General features: G+C 47.2%; 1 protein-coding gene across 2 annotated transcripts in view; it reads left to right on the forward strand.

Annotated features, from left to right (window-relative positions):
* The window catches only part of ccdc88c (coiled-coil domain containing 88C), a 56,597-nt gene that overhangs the window by 25,507 nt on the left and 9,191 nt on the right, over positions 1-21,899 (forward strand). For both annotated transcript variants that reach the window (XM_048228463.1, XM_048228464.1), the window contains exons 6-27: positions 1,284-1,367; positions 1,653-1,793; positions 2,327-2,508; positions 2,828-2,909; positions 3,496-3,654; positions 4,653-4,799; positions 5,303-5,447; positions 6,071-6,252; positions 6,795-6,932; positions 7,245-7,529; positions 7,997-8,304; positions 8,699-9,179; positions 9,579-9,706; positions 11,748-11,889; positions 11,999-12,184; positions 12,543-12,704; positions 13,013-13,296; positions 15,675-15,818; positions 16,593-16,779; positions 17,563-17,708; positions 17,975-18,064; positions 18,168-18,451. In XM_048228463.1, coding sequence (XP_048084420.1) covers positions 1,284-1,367; positions 1,653-1,793; positions 2,327-2,508; positions 2,828-2,909; positions 3,496-3,654; positions 4,653-4,799; positions 5,303-5,447; positions 6,071-6,252; positions 6,795-6,932; positions 7,245-7,529; positions 7,997-8,304; positions 8,699-9,179; positions 9,579-9,706; positions 11,748-11,889; positions 11,999-12,184; positions 12,543-12,704; positions 13,013-13,296; positions 15,675-15,818; positions 16,593-16,779; positions 17,563-17,708; positions 17,975-18,064; positions 18,168-18,451 — 4,087 coding nt within the window. The remainder of the gene's footprint in view (positions 1-1,283; positions 1,368-1,652; positions 1,794-2,326; positions 2,509-2,827; positions 2,910-3,495; positions 3,655-4,652; positions 4,800-5,302; positions 5,448-6,070; positions 6,253-6,794; positions 6,933-7,244; positions 7,530-7,996; positions 8,305-8,698; positions 9,180-9,578; positions 9,707-11,747; positions 11,890-11,998; positions 12,185-12,542; positions 12,705-13,012; positions 13,297-15,674; positions 15,819-16,592; positions 16,780-17,562; positions 17,709-17,974; positions 18,065-18,167; positions 18,452-21,899) is intronic.

A 21,899-nucleotide genomic window follows, 5' to 3' on the forward strand; every position in this document is an offset into this window, starting at 1 on the left:
ATTAACAGTAAGCCAAAGGCCTTAAAGTATTGTAATGTTTGCTTTAGTCTTTACGTGTGTGTGTGTGTGTGTGTGTGTGTGTGTGTGTGTGTGTGTATGAATGTGAGGCAACAGTCTGTGCCTGCCAAGTGCTTCCCCACCCACCAAAGGCAGAGTGTCATTACCTCTGACACTACCTCTCCTGTCCAGGCACATCCTCGAATCTCCCATGTTAACACACTCACTCACACTCACACTCTCTCCCTCTCACACACACACACACACACACACACACACACACATCCACATCCATCTCCTCTTTTATATGAGACTTCCTTTTCAAAACACTGCAATTCAGACACCAGAGGCGAAACACACCAAACTCTAAACATTGCCATTTCGGACGCACCTCTCTGGTCTCTTTGTTTTTCTCCCTTTTCTCCTTCATCCCTCCCTCTCTGCTCTTCTTTGAGCCTCTCTCTCTCTCTCTCTCTCTCTCTCTCTCTCTCTCCTTCTCTCTTTTTTCTGCCATCTCTCACCTTTGGCGCTGGTTTTTCCTGTTTGCCTGGCAGGAGATGAGGATCTGCACAAAGAGTGAGGGAAAATGATCTTTCTTTCCTTCGTTCTCTCTCTCTCCTCTTTCCCTCTCTCTCCCTCTCTCTCCGTCCTGCCATGAGCTGTTGTCCGTAATAACCCTGTCAAGCTGCCAGCTCCCCCGTGCTGTGTACTCACACTGAATACAGAGGAAACCAAGCACTTTATCCTCTTATTCTCTTTCATTCTTTTTGCTTTCTTTTTCTCTTTCTCTTTTGCTCCCCCTTTCTTCATCTCTCTTTCTCTTGCTCCCTCTCACCCTCACATATATATATATATATATATACACACACACACACACACACACACACACACACACACACACACACACACACACTTTCTTATCCTCTCTCACGCTATCTGTCTTTACCCGCCTCGTTTTTGGAAAAGAACGTGGGATCCCCTCTTGTTTCCGGTGCAGACGTCTGAGGAGCGCAGACCTCTCCCTAGTCCCTTTCATCCTTTCATGCCCCTCATCCCTCCTGATCAGCATCATTACAGCTCACGCCTGGGGCATAGGAATGAGATGCACGCTGTGTGTGTCTGTGTGTGTCTGTGTGTGTCTGTGTGTGTGTGTGTGTGTATATAATCTTGTCATGCAGCAGAGGGACTTTGTAGGGGCTTCAGCAGCCTCTAAATCAGCTGTTAATTGCCCCTTTCCACCTGTTTCTTTCTTTCTTTCTTTTTCACTCTCTCTTTCTTCTGTGCAGTGTGAGAGGAAGGAGGAGATCATTGAGAAGATCAAGCTGCTGGACATAGAGACACAAGCGACCATCGTCTCACACATTCAGGAGGTGGGTTCTCAAGAGGAACAGGTGTTTCTCAGGTAGAGCAGGTGTGTCCCTCCATTATTGGATGTACATACTGATGAGCTAGGTCTCCACTTCACAGATGCCATAGTCAAGCTCTCGTGCAACTTAAGCTTTGCAGCTAGAGCTTGTCACTCTCTTCGTCCAGGTTTTCCTGAACTACTTCCTCTTTAGATTAACCTGCTACCCACGTGACCTTAAAACATCATGTGACTGGCCTTACTGTGGCCATTCAGTTAACAAACACACCTTTTTATGTCTCTTACCCAGGTGACGCACAACCAAGAGAATGTTCTCGACTTGCAGTGGCTTGAGGTGGCCGAGCTGCCCATGGAGGAGCTGGACCCGCTCTCCCGCACCATGGCCTTCCACCTGCGGAAGCTCATCGACGAGCGAGACGAGAGCTCTGAGGTTAGATAACAGGCCTCTGCGGTTCTCACAGACTATAAAAATAGTCTAGGAAGATGTTGAAATTTAAATGGCCCGAAAGTTACCTCAATACAATATCCTTCATGACAGCTGTATCTGCCTCAACAGCATTATCGCTTACTATAAAAAAGAGTCATTAATTGAGCATTGGCAGTAAAAGTGCCTCATCATCTCAATGGCCCCTAGAGCAGTGTTTCTCAATCATGTTTCGAAATAGAGGCGGAACAGGTTTCCGTGCTTGAAGCCATGTGTGTTTAGGGATGGAGAATGGCCTGTTAACTTGCGCTCCGTGATTTAGCAATAGTGTCCTGGAATGACCTCTTGTGTTTAGACATTCATCTCTCTCCACACAATTCAACCCAAATTCTCTCTCTCTCTCTCTCTCTCTCTCTCTCTCTCTCTCTCTCTCTCTCTCTCTCTCTCTCTCTCTCTCTCTCTCTCTTTTTCTCTCTCTTTCTCTCTCTCTCTCTCTCTTTCTCTCTCTCTCTCTCTCTCTCTCTCTCTCTCTCTCGTAGTTGGTGGTGGAGCTGACCCAGGAGCGGGACTACCTGCAGTCCCAGCAGCCCCACAATGGCCACCTGGGCAGCCTCAGCCCCGAGAGGCAGCCGGTCGGCCCACTGACCAAAGAGGAGCGCCAGCACCTGGCCGTGGAGCTGGCAGACACCAAAGCCAAGCTGCGCCGCTACAGGCAGGAGCTGTGAGTACCCAGAGGATGCTGGGAAAAGTGACAGGATTACCAGATTCACAATATATCTGACTACCTATTTATCTTCATATCAGACTCATTTACTCAAAGGATAATCCCAATGTATAACAGACTCAATTTTGAGTTTAGTGTTTAGTACTGTGCTCTACAATTAAATTAAAAGAATATTCTTCTGTGATTGCTCAAGTAAAGGAATGATGAATGTATCCTTCAGTTAATTAGAAGCATGCATTTTGCTTTTTTCTGCTGTCCATGCTAGGTAGACCAGTGGGTACTCAAATAAGTTTGTTTTGTTCAATGTTCAATGCAGGGAGGAGAAGACTGAACAACTTATGGACACGAAGAATGAGGTGGAAAGACTGGATTTAGAACTGCAGAAACTCAAGCAAGAGGTCTGTGTGTGTGTGTGTGTGTGTGTGTGTGTGTGTGTGTGTGTGTGTGTGTGTGTGTGTGTGTGTGTGTGTGTGTGTGTGTGTGTGTGTCACCCGAGACTCACTCTCCCTGTGGGTCTAACTTTCCTCGATGTTCCAAGTTCATGAGTTATATCTGAAAACCCTAAAAATGTTTTGAAACATTTATGCTCCCTTCCCTCCCCCTGTGCAAAGTTTGAGTATAAATGTTTCAGCTCCATGGACTTCCATTAGGGAACTCCCAAAGGGCAGACAGACATCTGAACTATTTTAAGATGAATATCCTTTAAGCAAGTCACTGTTCAAAATATAAATATTTTTAAGTGAAAGATAAAACATTCTTCTCATGAATGTCTTACTTTCTCACGTAACAAAAAAAAATTGTACCACATTTTTTACAGTGCATGTATGTATGTACAATAAATTCATACATCCAGATGGGTTTGTATGATTTGATGAAGTTAGGTGTTGACAAGTATTTTGTTATTGTATTGCTAAGTAGATCGACAAGTAAATGATTAACAATCTGTCAATAAGTTGTGTGGTGTGTGTGTGTACGTGTGTGCAGAATGTGCAGCTGCTGGCTGAAGCTCGTTCGGTGCGGGCGTACCGGGATGAGGTGGACGCTTTGCGGGAGCGGGCTGGCCGTGTGGACCGCCTGGAGACGGAGCTGTCCCGCTGCAAAGAGAGGCTGCATGATGTCCACTTCTATAAGACCCGTGTAGAGGTGCCCACTCATATGCCTGATTACATTTCACACCACATACTTAGGCCATATCTCAAGCCGAAGTTAAGTTGACAAGTGTGCCTCAAAGTCTCAAGTATAACCCTACATACAGACACCTGTGTGTATTTCTACACAGTATTGGAATGTCACCTATTTCCCGCCCTTTTATGTGTATGTGTCACTTAATATTCATTTCTAAACCAAGACGTCGAATTCCTAAATAAACGCAAGCACCCACTCCATAAGTGTATCTAAATTAGCTATGTACCATTTTACCATGACTCAAAGAGCTGTAAACAGTGTTGTAAGGCTGCGTGTACAAGTCCGCTTGGAACTCCAGTGTAATTTTGATTTCGCGACGAGAATTCTCGGTCTAACCGTTGATGTGCCGAGTGAATGGGCAGAAATAGGGCACCCACCAGCCCAGCACCTACCTCTGAGCACGGTAAACAAAATCAGATTTTTAAGGCAGTAAATGCTCCCGTTAAGAACCAAACCAGATTTTGTTGAAATCTACACATCTAGAGCATAGAACTTAGAGTATTTGTTATGAAACAAACCCAATCACACCCTGTATTCATCTAGAGAACTTGTGCACTGGTGTCCCTGCCCATGCTCCAACGATGCTTCCAACTAAAAGCATCCCAGATCACATGACTCCACATCAGCGCTCACTGAAGGTCGGCCAGTTTGGTAGATTGGAGATGAATTACACCCCTCTCTCCTTTTACAACACTAATTAACACACAGAGTTGAACTTTTTTTTGTACAGGAAGGGCATATGAACAGAGACTCTGTCTCAGCATTAGTTGAGGAAGTGGTTGGCATGCTGGGACTGATCAATAAGGTGCTCAGGACTCCTCCGGTTAATAGATCCTGCCAGCAGTGTTGGAAAGAGCCCTCTTCCCCAATTACCTGTCTGTCTCACATTGAACCCCACACCCCCACCCACCCCTCGTCTTTCAATGACAATTTTTTTCTTTGCATCCTGTCCATAGGAGTTGAGGGAGGACAACATCACCTTGATGGAGACCAAGTCCTTGCTGGAGGAGCAGCTGTCCACAGCTAGGGGGCGCTGTGACAAGCTGCATGAGCTGGAGAAGGAGAACCTGCAGCTGCGCTCCAAATTGCATGACATGGAGATGGTGTGTGACTGCAGAGAGCTCTGCTCTACTGATCTAGAAACAGCTGTACCAGTCTCATTGTAATTAGTCAGGATAATAGGAGTATAAAGTGTCCAAAGTCAGTAATGTGGTTCTTTTAGTCCTATGATGAAGTTGTTGGTCGTGTGTGTGTGTGTGTGTGTGTGTGTGTGTGTGTGTGTGCGTGTGCGCACTCATGTTCCTGATTGCTTGTGTGACACTAAAACCTGCCCACAAGGCCCTATTGACCTCAGTTCTCAAATTTCACAGGAAAGCATTGATTTAACAGCAAAGCACAGGTCAATCCATAGAGGAACTCATCTGTTAGAGTGGTTTGTGTGTGTTTATTTCAGTAGGCCATGAGTTTATGACCTGTGGTTAGGTTTTTTGGGAACACTGGTGGTTGGATTTTAGGATGATTGCAGCTAGTCTTTGATGTTTGGAGAAGTGAACCCATGTGGGTATGGCTGTATATTTTAAATGTGTGTGTGTGTGTGTGTGTTCAGGACCGGGACACGGATAAGAAGCGTCTGGAGGAGTTGCTGGAGGAGAACATGCTCCTGGAGATCTCCCAGAAGCAGAGCATGAACGAGTCCGTTCACCTGGGCTGGGAGCTGGAGCAGCTCTCCAAAAACAACGACGTCAATGAGGGTACACACACACACACACAGTCACACACACACACTTGCTTTTATGAATGGATGAATGGCATGCAAATTCATGCATGCAATATATACAATAATTGTGCTGATCATTACAGTTAGATGTGAATGGGTTAGTCAACAGTCACATGTCTTCTCTGTCAATTAACTCTACACACGCTGCTTTGCATTCCTGATGTTCCAATAGCTGATGCTATTGACCTACTTTTCCGAAATGTATGTCACAGTGCAGTAAAACTGTACGTTGTACCTGAGGGTTATTAGAACTTTTTACAGGCATTTACAAGCAAACACACTTGCCAACCATTCTAGCTTTATATTTCAGTGGATATTATGAATAAACCTACCATTACCTCAGTTTAACTCTTATCTCCATCCAGTCCTCTCAAAGTCAGAACACCAAGGGTCCCTTATCTCATCCACAGCCTCTCCATCTGCTGTCGTCTTTATTGTATGAATGGATGCACCAACACATACACCCTTCCACACAATTCAACCCAAATTCTCTCTCTCTCTCTCTCTCTCTCTCTTCTCTCTCTCTCTCTCTCTCTCTCTCCACTCTTTCTCTCTCTTTCTCCTCTCTCTCTCTTTCTCCTCTCTCTCTCTCTACAGCGCGCAAGTCCTTCGTGCTGGAGCTGAACGAGTCGGCGTCGAGCCGGCTGCTGAAGCTGGAGAAGGAGAACCAAAGCCTGCAAAGCACCATCCAGGAGCTGCGGCAGGGAGCCTTGGCCCTGGAGGAGAGCCAGCTGCACAGCCAGGAGCTGGAGCGCGAGAACCAGGGCCTCAGCAAGAAGGTAAGGCCCACCGCAACACACTCTTACTGGGATCCAGGCCAGCAGCACCCAGTAACTGTGTTTTCTGAGAGGAAAAGGTTCTGTGAAGAAGTTGTATGCGTGTTTCATTCAGAGGAGGTGTTGATGTGTTGATCAAATATGCCTTTGTATCTGTAAGAGAATTGTCAAATGACAAAACAAAGGTTTGACCAAGAATCTTTCTGAGAATTCCCATTGGAGGTTCTTAAGTCATATAGGCAAAGCATTTAATTTTGACACATTGACCTTTTTCACTCATTGCCACTTGTTATTCAATCTAATCTTGCAGTCTTGTTTTTGTTGTTGGATATTATTGGATATAGTTGTTAAATAGCAGGCTTGTGCAAAATTCCAGAATTGAATTGAAACTGGCTCTTAAATTCCAATTAAGTTCTTGAATTTCACTTGCATTTCAATTGAGGTAGCAAACAGGAAGCAGAATTGCAATTCAAATTGTGCACATTGTGGATAGTGATTGAACTGTTTTCCTAAAACAACTCTGTGTGTCCGTCCGTCCATCTCAGCTTGAGCGTCTGCAGACGCTGCTGGACCAGGAGAAGCAGACCAACCAGGACATGGAGAGTCTGGGTGAGGACCTGCTGAAGGACAAGCAGAAGCTGGAGAAGGCCATGGAGAGCCTGCAGGCAGACAAAGACAAGCAGGTCTGCTCTTACACCACTCCAAACGACCTACACACCACACACTCAGTCATACATTAGGATAAGGTCCCATCAGTTTCCGTAAAGGATGTGGGACTTTCAAATAATGAGTCCAAGAATACCTACTTACAGTGTTGATTGTAATGATCGGCTTCATTTGTTTGTTTATTGGTCAGATCTTGGAGTTGTAGAATTTTGTCCAACTAATGTCCAACAAAAATGACTTACAACATTGATTACAATGACTAATCTGTATGTTATATTGTTTGTTTATTTATTTATTTGTTTGTTTGTTTGTTTGTGTGCATACGTCAGCTGTCTGAGCTGGAGCAGGAGAAGCAGCACCTGAGTGAGGCGGTGAGCTCGCTGCGGCGGCGGGCACAGGTGGACAGCGAGGCGCGTGTGCGCGAGGTGGAGACGGAGAACCGGGCGCTCCACCAGAGCATCTCGGAGACGGGCGGGCGGCTGGCGCGCCTGGAGGCCGAGCAGCGGCAGGCCACCAAGGAGCTGGAGACGCTGCGGGAGCGCGCCGAGCGCTGCGACGAGCTGGAGAGGGACATGAGCCGCGTGGAGAGGGCCAGGGAGCAGCTGCAGAGAGAGGTCAGTGGCCAGGAGCAGGGGTGTAGGAATGGACGTTAGAAGGGTAGCTGACCAAGGGAGAGTCTGTCTGTGTGTCAAGTCAAGTAAACTGTATTTATAGCGCATTTTCATGTCCAAAGGCAACTGAAAGCGCTGTGTGTGTATTGTGCCTGAGGGAATAAGGGTGATTGTCCAGTGTGGCATATGTCCTACCGTGTCCAGTGGAAGGAGTTTTGGGAATCACAGTTTTAATTAGAAGACCTCATGTTGAGCATCTGTGAGAAACATAGAACTTGTAATGTGTCTTGTAACTATTGTATAATTGCTACTAGCTAACCAGCTAGCTTCAAGGTCTAGTCAGAGGGGTTCTAACAAAGCTTTTTCAGAGGTGTAGTCAGGCTAGACAGAGGGGCTTTGTGGCACTCAAACCATGAGTGAAGTGAACCTGGTAGATCCTAACCAACCACACACCTTCACCTGTCCTTCAGGTGGCCTCTCTGAAGATCACTTGCGACCGCGCCGAGACCCTGGAGCGCGAGAACGCCACGCTTGAGCAGGACAACCGGCGGCTGAAGAAGCTAGCCGACACGGCCCAGAACGCGGCCCTGCGGCTGGGGACGCTAGAGCAGGAGCAGCGGCAGCTGGACCAGGAGAACCTGGAGCTCCGCAGGCAGCTGGAGGCGCTCAAGCCAGCCTCGGTGCGCCTCGCCCAGCTCCAGCAGGAGTACGAGGAGCTGGAGAGAGAGCGCGAGGACACCCGGAGGACGCTCGAGGAGCTGCGCACGCAGGCCAAGAGGTGGGGTCAGAGGTCATGGGTCAAGTGGAGGGGGATGGGGTTTATTTATGGGTTTAAATTATGTTGAGTTTGTGTGGCTTGTGTAATTTGTAACAGCTTTGTTCAGTTGTATGTATGTTCAGAGTGTATGAAGCCTAATGCGTTATTTTTTTTTTTTGCATGCATTGATAATGATGACCTTTTGTCAGAGAATTTGGTCACAGTATATAGATCACAGTCTGCTGTGATCCATCGTGATAAAATCTTATCAGCTTATATATATCCCTTTGGTGCCCCTTAAAGAAATTATCTCTCTCTATTATAACATCTATATCATCATGCATCCAACAATTTAAATTGCCAATCGAGCCCTCATAATAAACAAGTTCCCCTCAACACTGCTCTCTGGTTGCAGGTCTGAGCGGCTGGAGTTGAGCTGCAACAGCCTGACCCAGGAGACCCAGCGGCTGCAGCAGACCCTGGACAACACGTCCACCAAGCTGCAGAGCGTGGAGCGCGAGCTCCAGCAGGCCGAGGAGACGTCGGCGCAGCTGCGGCGCGAGCTGGAGCAGGAGGCCCGTCCGGCGGGCCGGCGCGCCCAGGCCCTGGAGAAGGAGAAGCGGGGCCTGGAGCAGGAGCTGGCCCAGGCCGAGAAGGAGCGCAAGCAGGCCGAGAGGGAGGCGCGCTGGCTCCGGCAGCAGCTGGAGGCCAAGGAGGCGGCGCTGGACGAGAGCGGTCAGCGGATGGCCGTGTTGGAGCGGGAGGGCAGTGCCATGGGCAAGGAGCTGGTCCGGCTCAAGGAGACGGCCAGCAGAGCCAAGGAGCTGGAGAGGGACAGTAAGGAGCTGCAGACGCAGGCCACCATCGACAAGAGGACCCTGGCCACGCTCCGAGAGGTAACGTTACCATAGCTGGACAGAGGGATGGGCTGGACTGAGTGTAGGTGTGAGGAGACACTTAAGCAGTAACTAAGGGAACTAAAACATTTAATTACACAACCTTAAACTATGTAAAGAAAATAATGTTCTCTTCTCTCTCCTCTGAAACTCATAATAGGACTGGGGAATACAGTTAGACAATCATGTACAATTATAGAACTGTTATGGAACAAGTATGGAAACAAATGGCCACAACAACTTTTCATGACCTTATGCTAGCTGATCTGCAGTGCCTTGTCGGTATGCTGGACCAGATGTACAGTATGTGTGTAAGGGGAAGGTGTTGGTCTGGTAATGAGTGAAGTGCATGCGCTGGCTCTCTGACCATGTGTGTGTGTCCTGTTGTGTGTCCCTCAGGATCTGGTGAATGAGAAGCTGAAGGTCCAGCAGCAGTGTAATGAGCTGGACACCCTGAGCCACGAGCTGGAGAAGATCGGCCTCAACCGCGAGAGACTGCTGCAGGAGGAGCACAGCTGTGAAGACAAGTAGGGAAACACACTTGCACACACTTAACTCACGCACTCATTCACACTCACACATTCTCATTCTCTAGGTGCGCGTTTACGGTTTTATTCACACAGACGCTGACGCTCACACTCTTTCTTACTTACACACACACACACACACACCTTCACACTTTCTTAGACACTTTCACTTGTCTGTTACGTACATGCACACACACGCACATGCACACACACACACACTCACGCACACACACACTAGACACCACAACTGCAAGGACAAGCGTGAACGCTTCCCTCCCACAGCCAGCTTGAGTGTCATTTTCTCTAGTGCTGTTGCATCCCCAACCTGACACGCTTTAATCTCATTGGAGTCGCAGTGGGAAGTGGAAAAGTGGAAGATGTGCTTGAATTGATTGCTCTTGTGGTTATCTGGGCGTGTGGGAGTGAACCGCTAATGGAGGAGACTAGAGATTAGTTTGGATGGCCCAGGGTGGGGTGTTCTGATGGGTCTGTTGAGAGATGGATGTGATGTTTGTGAAGTGTGTGTGGGTGTGAGTTGTTGGTGAAGACATGCTCTGTGCTTTTTTCTGTCTTTGTGGATGCCTCATTCCGACCGTGGCAGTCGGTGAGTATCTAGGTGGTGTGCAGTGACGTATTTATTTAGTTTCTCTTTAGTTTAGTGTCACTACCTCTTGCTCTTCTTTCTTTATTGTCCCAATCTCTGTTGATCTGTCACTTTTGCTCTCTTTATCTATCCATTTCTGTCTATCCCTCGCTCAGATAGTCTCTTCCACACTCTCAGTGTTGTGCTTTGCTGTGGAGTTGATCGTGTGTGTGTGTGTGTGTGTGTGTGTGTGTGTGTGTGTGTGTGTGTGTGTGCGTCAGGGATTTCAACCTGGCCTGTTCATGTCCATTAAGTGGTCATTACATCAGGGTTAGCTTCGTGCACAATCATGCATGCTTGCGTGCTGTGCCCTCTTTAATATTCTCTGGAATGTTCTGTCATTACACCGTTCTCGATGCCAAAAATAGTTAAAAACCCTATCAAAACGCATAATTTAATTAGACTGACTTCCAAAACCACTCACATGCCATTTAGAGAACAATAAACTAGCAGAAGGAAACGTCTGTGGAGATGTGTAAACGGCACCTTTCAGGCAAAACAGTGAAAGTTAAAGTTCAGAGGGATTAAGTTGTCCAGTTCTTTCACCTTGCCCACGGGTCTGAAGTGTTAATAGGATCTGAGAGCGGGATCACACAGGAGTGATAACATGCTTGGGCGCGACCCAAAACATTCCTCCACCGCTATTAGTGCTCAATGAAACGCAAGCCTTTTTACCCTAATCACCCAGAGTTAGAGAAATGTACTACTACACAACACATTCCAGGGGCACCAAGTCATGGATTTGGGGGGTGTGTGTGTGTGTGTGTGTGTGTGTGTGTGTTTGCATGTGTGGGAGTGTGAGAAAGACTAAGAGTGTGTGGGGAAAGAAAGGGAGAGAGGGGAAAAAGAAAGGGAAAAAGAGAGGAGGAAAGTTGGAATATTGACTTTCTTTTCTTGGATGGACTTCAGTGTTGAGTTTCCATTGCTCTAGGCTTATGACAACACATGGCTTGATATTTTGGAAGTAAAAACTCTGTAAAAAGAAAAGGCAGACATGACACATGACACACAGCCTGTGTTTTGGCTGCACCTGGAGCCCATATCTAGCTTGATTACTGGGCCAAGTGGTAGACGAGGCCAACGTGAAATGCAGAGGTTCATACTAAGCATAAATCTTTGTAGTTGAGCCTGCGAGGGGAGATGCTTAAGGCCTGCATTTGTCTGTCCGCTTGTAGAATATCAGGCATGAGACCAAAACTCTGGCTAACTCAAGAAGAAAGGAGGAGAGGAAATAGTTATGAGTTTAACCATGTGAAAAGTATATTGTCCCATAACTTCAACAATCAAACTTTTGCAGACCAATTATTCAGAGATAAAGTTGATGAGGTAATAAAAAGTCCACGAGGACATATAAAGTCAACGGGATAAAGTCCAGTTTGTGTGCTTTTGTGCCATCAGTAAGTACAAGATCCTGGAGTCCAAGATTGAGTCGACGCTGAAGAAGACTCTGGAGCTCCGCGAGGAGAAGATCCAAGGCCTGGAGTCTCGTCTGGAGGAGTCTGGCAACCTCAACCTGCAGCTGCGCACAGAGCTTAGCACGGTATGCACACACACACACACACATGATTTTTTTTGCCTCCCATGTTCATTGTTCAGGGTTGTGTTACTGATGGGTATATCCCCCCCTACTGTGCCCCTTCCCCTCTCAGGTGAAAAAGACCTTGGAGGCCTTGAGGCAGAGGCAGGAGGAGGAGGCAGCCCACACCCAGAGTTCCCAGAATGCAACGGGCCAGGGCGCAGTCCGGGCAGGAAAGGAGAAATGGGAGACAGAGCATAGGGAGGCCACGGCTGAGCTCCTCAAACTGAAGGACCGGCTGATCGATGTGGAGAAGAATGTAGGTCATCTTCTAGAATATTCCTGATTACAATAGCATATGAGTGGGCAGCCTAGTCTGTTTCTGATGGAAGGTCTTTGAAAAATTCCTTCAAAGATGGACTGAATTATGACTTGTTAGTTCTGGTAGAGGTCATCACTCCCTCGTTTGGGAAACCATTTTGATTATTTGCTGCCATAGTTTTCAGCACAGGGTTTTAGCACAAGCAAGAATTAATCTGTCCGATTTGCTGTAAATACCAGTGTTAAAGCAAATAAAATAAACACAGAACATGTGATGTCATTTGATTGCTTTTGGAGGTACATCACTGATTTCTACACGGTCTGATCTTGGGTTTGATTATTTTCGTTCTACCCAGAATGCCGCTCTGCAGACTGAGAAGCAGCTCCTGAAGGAGCAGCAGCGCACGCTGGAATCCCAGAATTCCCAGCTGAACGCACAGACGCTGGCACTACAGAGACAAGCTGCCGCTCTACAGGAACACAATACGGCACTACACACACAAACCGCCAAACTACAGGTGCACGCACATTCACACACGGCCAGACTACTCACTTATGTACTGTATACTCACTCTTTTGCACACACACCACCACCACATGGTTTTATTATCAGATGGATACCAGTAGGTTTAATCAGTCCAAAACAGTCAAACTATGCATACACTAAAATATGCTATAATGCTATGCTAATGCTAATTTACATATAAATTATGGTATGTACAATGCTACCAAATCTTAAAGCTTGTAGTCGTACTAAAGTAGGAGTGTCTCAACTATCTATTTGCCATGAAATATTTCTCATTTCCTCCTCCTGCTGATTCTGTAGGTGGAGAACTCCACGCTCAGTTCCCAGAGTGCCTCTCTGATGGCCCAGAATGCCACACTGCAGGGCCAGGTGCAGACTCTGGAGGGTGACGCGGAGGGCCTGCAGCGGAGGCCAGGGAGGCACGCGTGCCGCCCAGGAGGGGGGCTGCTTGCGAAAGCACGAAGTCTGCTGCTCGGGGTGCACGAGCGGCAGGCGGCCGAGTACGAGGCGCTCATCGGCCAGCACACCGCGCTCAAGGCCTGCCAGCGCGCCCTGGAGCAGGAGCATCGCAACCTGGAGAGCAAGTGAGCTAGCACACACACACACACACACACACACACAGGTAACCAGCAAGAGTGGTAAAGTAAGAAGACTGTGACCCGTAACCTGTGATCTTTGACCTTATTGTGTGTCATTCACCTTACAACCCATACACTCTTAACCCTTTTGTGTGCTCTTCCTCAATCATTCATGCACATACAAAACCACAGACATGCACAAACGCACACTCACACATACAGCCAAGGGGGCGCAGAGCTTGAGTCTGCGCGCTGAATAGCAACGAGCCTATAGGTGCGTACGAAGAACAAAGCTATGCAAACGCAGGAACAGGAAACTGCAGCAGGAAGCACACTCATTCTCTGATGTCTTTTACATATCACTTTTGGGCCAAGAACACTCCCCCTTCCTCGCACGCCGACAGATAAAGACAGACTTCTACAGATGACTGGATAGACAGACATGATCCACGTCTGCCAACTCTTTGAGGCCAGACCTGGGTTAACGGGGTGGGGGTTGATCTGAATGACGCTCTGGTGGTAGTGTCAACCACTCCGCTTCTTGATCCAGATTAAGGTTCCCCCCTCTTATCTGAAGTGGGCCTGCACCACAGAGCATTTCTCCCTCACATGAAGAGAGAGCTCAGAGGCAGAGCTTTGATTCTGCCTCCATCTCCTCCCTCCAGTTTACTGCTGGAGTGGAGTATTAATGCCTCGTCCACACAAACCGGGGGATTTCTAAAACCTTATCTTTTTCTATGCAAACTCCGTTTTAAGTCACTGAAAACAGTTATTTTGTAAAACCTCAACCTGAAAAACCTGTGGTGTCAGTGTTTGTGTGTAGACGGAGGAGAAAGGAGTTTTGGGCTCAGAACTTGATGCTCTCTCCTTTTATTTGAATTTCTCAGGCATTTCATTGGCTAACATCACCGTCTTTTTGATTGACACGTTGTAGACAGTGATCCATGGATTTATTTGAAAATACGAACGAAAGGCGGGTTCATCTAGCTGTGCTGCCCTATCGGGGAAATGCACTGCAATGCACATTCTACAAGTAATGCAATGTGAATCATGGAGCATAGAACCAACTATATACATACTGATAAGCAGTCTCTGAATTCACTCACAGTGGTTATGTTTTCAGTTGGTTCATTATAGTGGAAATTAAGCTGTTTTCAATGTGACCTGTACTAGTTCCCCATGCTGTGCTTTGTTTTGAATCTGCTGTCTGTTGTCCATCTCTGTAGCCCAGTTAACGGGCACCATCCATAAATTAACTCCTGCTCACACCCTTTTTCCACTGGAAAGTTTGGCCTATTGTCCACAGCGGTGGTGTGGAAATACTGCAGATGAGTGATGAGTGGAACCAATGCTGCATAGAAATCTCTCTCTCTCTCTCTCTCTCTCTCTCTCTCTCTCTCTCCTCTCTCCTCTCTCTCTCTCTCCTCTCCTCCGTCTCTCTCTCTCTCTCTCGCTCGGCTCTGGCTCTCTCTCGCTCTCTCCATCTCTCCCTCCCTTTCTATCCTCCTCTCTGCTGTCCTCCCTTCTCCTTTCTTTTGGTTCTCCAAGTGCCCCCTGTTATCCTCTTCCCCTCCTCACGGTCCTCCTCCCTGACTTTAGCCCCCCTCCTCTTTCTCCCTCTCCCCTCCTCTCTCTCTCCTTCTGACCCTCCCACACTCCCCCTCCCTTCCATTCTCACCCTGTCTATCACTGCACCCTCCCTCTCTCTCTCGCTCACACACACATAAACACACACGCACTCTCTATTTCTCTCTCTTTCCCTGTCTTTCTTTCTTTCTCTCTCCTATTTTAATCTCTCTACCTCTCACTCACTCCCCAACTTGCTCTTTCTCCCTCTCTCTCCTTGCCTGACCGCCCCCTCCCTCCCCCTCTCCCTCTCCCTGTCCCTGTCTCTGTCTCTGTCTCTGTCTCTCTGCCTCATGTATAATGGAAAGGGGGCCCCACTGGGGCCTCAGCTGAGGGATTAGAGCTGGCGGCTGTCAGATGCCCAATCAGCTGTAATATCATCCGCCCGTCTGTGGCCTGGGCTGTGAAGAGGACACACACCACATGTCACACACACACACACACACACACACAGAGAGAGAGAGACCAAACGACATACAAACATTCAATATTTAATCAGCCTGTTTTTAACCCTAACAACAACAGTGTCACTAACACTATAGTCAGTTCCTGTGGGGGAGGTGTGTGTGTGTGTGTGTGTGTGTGTGTGTGTGTGTGTGTGTGTGTGAAGATCAGTGTGCATCTATGTCTAGTTAAAATAGCTTGGAGATGTCTTCGGGGGAGGGGGTAGCGGTTGGTAAATCAAATTGAAATGCCTCTTTAGGGGATTCCCATGACTGAGTGTGTGTGTGTGTGTGTGTGTGTGTGTGTGTGCGCAGGTACAAGGTGCTGCTGAAGCAGAAGGATGGCATGGAGGCTCTGGAGGTCAGTCTGCTGAGAGGGAGGGAGAGTCTGGAGAAGGAGATCCAGAAGAACACTCTCATCCTGGCGGAGAACCACAACCTAAGAGAGGAGATGGACCAGTGAGAAGCCCTGCTTACACAAGCACACATGTAGAACTCACACATTAGTTATACTATGATCTGTTAGTTATACTTGCCACTTAAAACTGTATTTATGAAGGCATTTATGTTTTAATGTTCCAAAACTATTCAGATGTGCAGAGCATGTGCACTTTCTTCGCATTTGATCAGTATGTATGTGGCGCCCTCTAGTGTGTAATAGCGTAACAGCTGTGTAATAATATCAGGTAGAGGTAGAAATAGTGACACCAAAGTGAAGCCTTATAAAACCCCAATAATGGTTATTATGTCCCAAAAAAGTGTCATTAAAGGTGCTATATGTTGGATATTTATTGTAATAAATAATAAAATTACCATAATATGCCATCAGAGATTACAGAAACATGTTATTTTCAAATACTGGCTTCACTGACAACAAAGGTACAGCCAGGATATTTACAATTCAAACTTTCATTTGCAGCCGGCAAATACTGTTTATGTTTTGAGTTTGTGTTTTGGCCTTCTGCGCCACCCTCTGCCAATTTACCAATCTCACAGGTAGTAAGTAGCATTTCGACCTTTGAATTGCCATATTAGCCTACTTAATGTCCTCAAATGTTTCGATTTTGGACTGTAATGCCAGTTTTAAACACTAGTGGTCATTCTTACATATTGCAACTTTAATAATGGAAACCAGTTTATGTATAAAGATGTATTTGAAAGGTTAGGTTGAACATTAATCGTGTTAATTATGTGTGTGTGTGTGTGTGTGTGTGTGTGTGTGTGTGTTTGCAGACTGTCTCAGAGCCACATGCAGCTGCGTCAGGAGTACGACGGGCTGCAGGTGCAGACGAAGGAGCTGAAGACGACTCTGAACTCGGCCCAACTGGAGCTGAACCGCTGGCAGGCACGTTTTGACCAGCTCAAGGAGCAGCACCAGGGCCTGGACATCTCCATGACCAAGCTGGACAACCACTGTGAGGTAGGAGTGCAGGAGGAGGACGATGGAGGAGTCGGAGGTGGAGAATAAACTCTCCCAAATGTATTAAACTGAGACATGTTCAGAATGTAATATACATGATCTGTATGCAAACTACTCAGTGGAAACTATAAACTACTATTTTTCATTGTATACAAACTACACAATGGTAAATACATTTAAAAACTGGCACTCAGTAAAGTACAGACCTCCACTAGGGCCTGGCAGTCCCCTTTAATGCCTTATCTCACAATGGTAGTGGAAGTGATGCCAACTAATGCCATATCTTGCATCATTAGTGAAAACAAAAAGTGTGCAGTTGCCTTGTGAATCTCATCTGCCACAAACTGATATGGGTTTGTCCTTGGCCTATGCTACACCTTTCCACCAAGTTCCATTACAGTCAGGCCACTAGTCTGCAATCCAAGGTGCAATCCTGCTAACAAGCAAACAAACCACAACCATTCAACCAAAAGAAAAGGGCAAAAGGGAAATCATAACCTCCTTGGCAGAGGTAAAAAGGTGGTAAAAAAAATGCATCAGACTATGCTGCCAACACAAAAATATTTGCACTGTCAGCAGCTAGATGGACACCTTTTCTTCCAATTTCAAACCAGCTGCCCTAAAATTGCATTTAAAAAAATTGCTGAAAATGCAGTGCAATATTCTAACCCCTCTGGACACCTTCTGTCCTTTTTTCCTCCCTGTCCTATTCTTCTCTGTCCCTCTCTTTCTCTCCTTCCTTTTCCCCTCTCCCCTCGGTGCTCTCATCTCCTCCCCTGCTAGCTGCTGACACGTCTGAAGGGGAACCTTGAGGAGGAGAACCACCACCTGCTCAGTCAGATCCAGATGCTGAGTCAGCAGAACCAGACACTGCTGGAGCGCACCATGGAAAGCAAGGAGCTCTACCACGAGGAGCAGAAGCAGTACATGTGAGTGAGTGTGTGTGAGTGTGTGAGTGTGTGAGTGTGTGAGTGAGTGAGTGAGACTGTGTGTGTTTGTGAGAGAGAGTCTGTGTGTGAGTCTGTCTGTCTGTGTCTATGTGTGTGTGATTGTGTGTGTGTTGTAGAGAGAGAGAGAGATTTCTATGTATGGTATTGAAGTTAAAGTATACTTTGTATGAGTATGTTGACGAGTCATGGCAGGGTCCTGTTTCTCTCATCTAATGATAAGTTGAACTTCTGTTTCTCTCCTCCAGTGATAAGTTGAACTCCTTGCGGCGTCAGAAAGAGAAGCTGGAGGAGAAGATCATGGACCAGTACAAGTTTTATGACCCCACACCCAAAAAGTGAGAACCAGGACTGTCTCTTTTGCTGAGAAGGTGAAGCAATACATGCATACTACTGAGCAGTCTTAACATGTTTTGTGTGTGTGTGTCTGAAACTCTTCAGACGTAACCACTGGGCTGGTGCGAAGGCTCTGGCCAAACTCATCAAGCCTAAGAAGGAGAGCCCCCGTGAACGTGACCGAGCCCGCTGTCCCCCCGACATCCCCTTGCCCGACCCCCCTCCCCTGCTGCCTGACTGCCCAGACGGCCCGCCGCCCCTGCCACCCCCGCCACCCCCTCCGCTGCCCCCACGCATGTCGCGCCTCAGCCTGGACTCAGCCGGCAGCCGCTCCCCGGAGGAGAACCATCTGCAGTCCCCTGTTCTCACGCCGTCACACGCCAGCAAAGGTAGGCTCCAGTGTCCTGTTTATGTGTGTGAGGGCGTGTGTGAGGGCGTGTGTGAGGGCGTGTGTGAGGGCGTGTGTGAGGGCGTGTGTGAGAGAGCGTGTGAGAGAGCGTTTAAACGTGTTTGCAGTCTTAACATGTGTGGGGGGCATGTGTGAGAGCATGTTTTTGAGTGTGTGATAGAGAGACAAACTGTTTGGTGTGTGCTAGTGTGAGGATCATGTGTGTTTAAGGATGAGGCAGAGTGCTGTGTGTGTATTTGTGTGTTACAAGGACCAAGAGGCGGATCAATTCCCATTGCTTGTGAGACAGATACTCGCTCATGAGCCTTGGTATGATGTATTGGGGATTGTATTCTTTAGATGGATCCCAGCTGTTGCACATATCATGCAGGCCTCAGCATTGACCACTAGGGGGCAGAATGGCTATATGCTGATTCCCTTATCTCCTCATGGTGATGGTTTCCTGCCAAACACTTCACTCCAAATTTGGAGCCTTTACTTTCAACTAATCAGTAACGTTACTGTATATCTTCCTCAAGAGTATATCTTTCTGGACTATACTATAATGTTGCATGCCTGTAATCAATTCTCTCTTCAGGTTTTGAACAATTCCTCTTTGTAAAAACTGGTCTAACCTTTTTTTCTCTGATAGAACTCTTTCTTCTTTCTCATTCATCCCTCTTTTTCTCTTTTTCTCTCTTTCTCTCATCACATTCTGTCCATATTAACCCTGTCTGTACTCCGCTGGTGCCCCCTCCTCTAGCGCCCAAGCGGTTCTGCTTCCTGCGGAGCAAGAGCCAGGACAAAATCCAAAAGCCACCCCGGACCCCCACCTCTTCCCGCCACTCTCTGTCCAGACGCCTGCGCTTCTGGTCCTCTTCCGACCTCCTGCCGGGCTGCCCGTCCGGAGAGCCCGTCTCATCCATCGAACAGTTCTGACCCAAATCATCTTCACCACCACCACCATCATCATCATTATCACCACCACCAACACCAGTACTAGTCATGTCCATCTCTGTCCATATAGACCCAGTCACTATTTAACTCTTAACACCTCACCTCCGTTTCAGTCTACCGCCATTCTGCCATTAGAGTTTAGACAGACGCTGGAGTCCATATATGTATGTACTATGCAAGCACAAGATGAACTCCTTAGTACATTTCACACATTTGAAGGAAACCCAACAAACTCTTGGCATGTAGTTATAAAATGTCCCTAAAACCAGCAATGCCACACTCGCACACTTACATACACACTCACAGATGAAGTTCTTAATGTAACTTCACTTATTTGACTTATGTATAAAGTTCACATTATGTGCACATGTAGCCCCCCCAAAAAAAAAAAAACACCAACATGCACACCTACACACACATACCTGTAACTCAGTCCTTGGGAGGCCCTTTCTGACCTCTTGGGTACTATTAGGCCTCTGGGTCACTCTCAAACCCAACTCTGGACGAGCCACAGACTATAGTGTGCAGTAAGTAACTTGGTCAGCCCTGGTTCCTCTGCCCGCTTCTGTCTCACCCAAACAGGGCCACTGTCAGCCACTGCAGTCTGTATGGGTGTGTGTGTGTGTGTGTGTGTGTGTGTGTGTGTCTGTGTTCCTCACAAGGTTATGTGAGGGGCCTGTATGTGTGTGTGTGTGTGTGTGTACATCAGCAGAGTGTTGGCCCGTCTGTGCGTGTATGTCTGTATTTGTTCTTCACCGCTGCATGTGAAGAGGTGTGTGTCTATGTGTGTGTGTGTGCGCTTGCGTGTGTGCCTGTGTTCCTCAACATTTTGCTTAGACCTGTGTGTGTGCCCCTCACAGCAACGTGTGTACCTGTGTGTAGGCCAGCGGAGTGTGTGTTTTTCGGCTTTGTGTTAAAGCACAAATGTCGAGTGCAGTGGAGTGTGTTTGACTGGGTTCAAAAGTGGCGTCGGCGTCGTGTGTGTCCAGGCTCCTTCAAGCATTTCATCTCCTCAGTCAATAGAAATCTCATTCGCTTGCTTGGAGGAAGGATGCTGAGAGCCAACAACTTCATCACAGTGCCTTGCACTCAGACAGATACAGACGTGTGTGTGTGTGTGTGTGTGTGTGTGTGTGTGTGTGTGTGTGTGTGTGTGTGTGTGTGGACTGAAGGTGATTTATGGAGTGCCTTGCTTCTAAGCAGTGCTGCTGTTGTTGCTTTCCCAGCCTGTTGCTGCTGCCTGCCTAGCTAACAGTCTTTAAGCATACTGCCTATACAGATGGTATGCATGCAATTAGTGGACTAATTATTTTAGCATACATGCAATAGTGGTTTGCATTGTGGTGCTTATTGATTACTTAAGTTACTGAATACTTAAAAAAGCTTAAGAAGGAGCTAGGTTAGGTTCCTATACATCAAAACTTTAGTGAGATTAATGGGTTTGCAGGGTTCCCATGGTCATGGAAAACCTGGAAAAGTTATGGAATTGTAAAATCCAGGCCTGGAGAAATCATGGAATTCAGTAAATTCGTTGAACGTTTTGGAAAAGTCATAAGATTTAATTTAGTCATACCAGGAGTTTGGGTAGGAGATGGCATACATCATGTCGCAGAATTTGATCGTTTTCTTTAAAGATATAAAATGAGAGAATACATAAGTATTCTCATAATATCTCATAATATCCAAAGTCTTTATGCCTTATTAATTTCCAATTGTATTCCTCACTCCATCTCTGGGTAGCACCTCACTCATTCCTCATTCCTTTATCACCTAATACAGTCCTCCTCCCACATTATCTTTTCACATTCCTCTCCTCTTTTCTCCACTCTTCACTCTCCTGCCCACACACACTCGAGGGTATATCTCGTGCCCTCCCGTGGACACCCTTGGAGCTCTTCTGAGCACTCGTTAATCAGGCTAGAGTGCTTCCCGCATCCTGAGCTGTCTGGTCTTACCAGGACAAACACGAAGATGGAGGGACATTGATTTGTTTCTCTCAGACTCTCAGCCCCCCCACACACACACAGGCACACACACAGGCACACACACAGGCACACACACAGGGACACACACAGGCACACACACAGACACACTTCTTAATACCCACTGCTGGTTTTCTCAGCAGTCTTAGCGTTAGTGGTACTGCTCTCCGCACCACTGCCCAATGCCATGCTTCAGTGGCAGACAAGTCCAGAGCCAAGCGTCCTGGAAACTGGACCATCTCCCCTCGGCCCTCCCCTTGGGTTGGAGCTGGTGCTCGGGTCGGGGCCACGACTGTCAACTGTGTGTGTGTGTGTGTGTGTGTGTCCGCTCAGCCAGGAATAGATTCGTTTAAAGAACTGCCGATAATTCCACCAGCAAAAAGACAAAGGTGTTTGCGCTGTGTGACTTGAGACCGGTGTCAGAGACCAAGAGATAAACATTTAGTAAAAGGAAGATTGGTGTAAAAAATTAGTGTGTGATGGTTTATCAGATGGACTAATAAGCTCTAA

The sequence above is a fragment of the Alosa alosa genome, chromosome 19, assembly GCF_017589495.1.
Source record: "Alosa alosa isolate M-15738 ecotype Scorff River chromosome 19, AALO_Geno_1.1, whole genome shotgun sequence".
Taxonomy (NCBI): Eukaryota; Metazoa; Chordata; class Actinopteri; order Clupeiformes; family Clupeidae; genus Alosa; species Alosa alosa.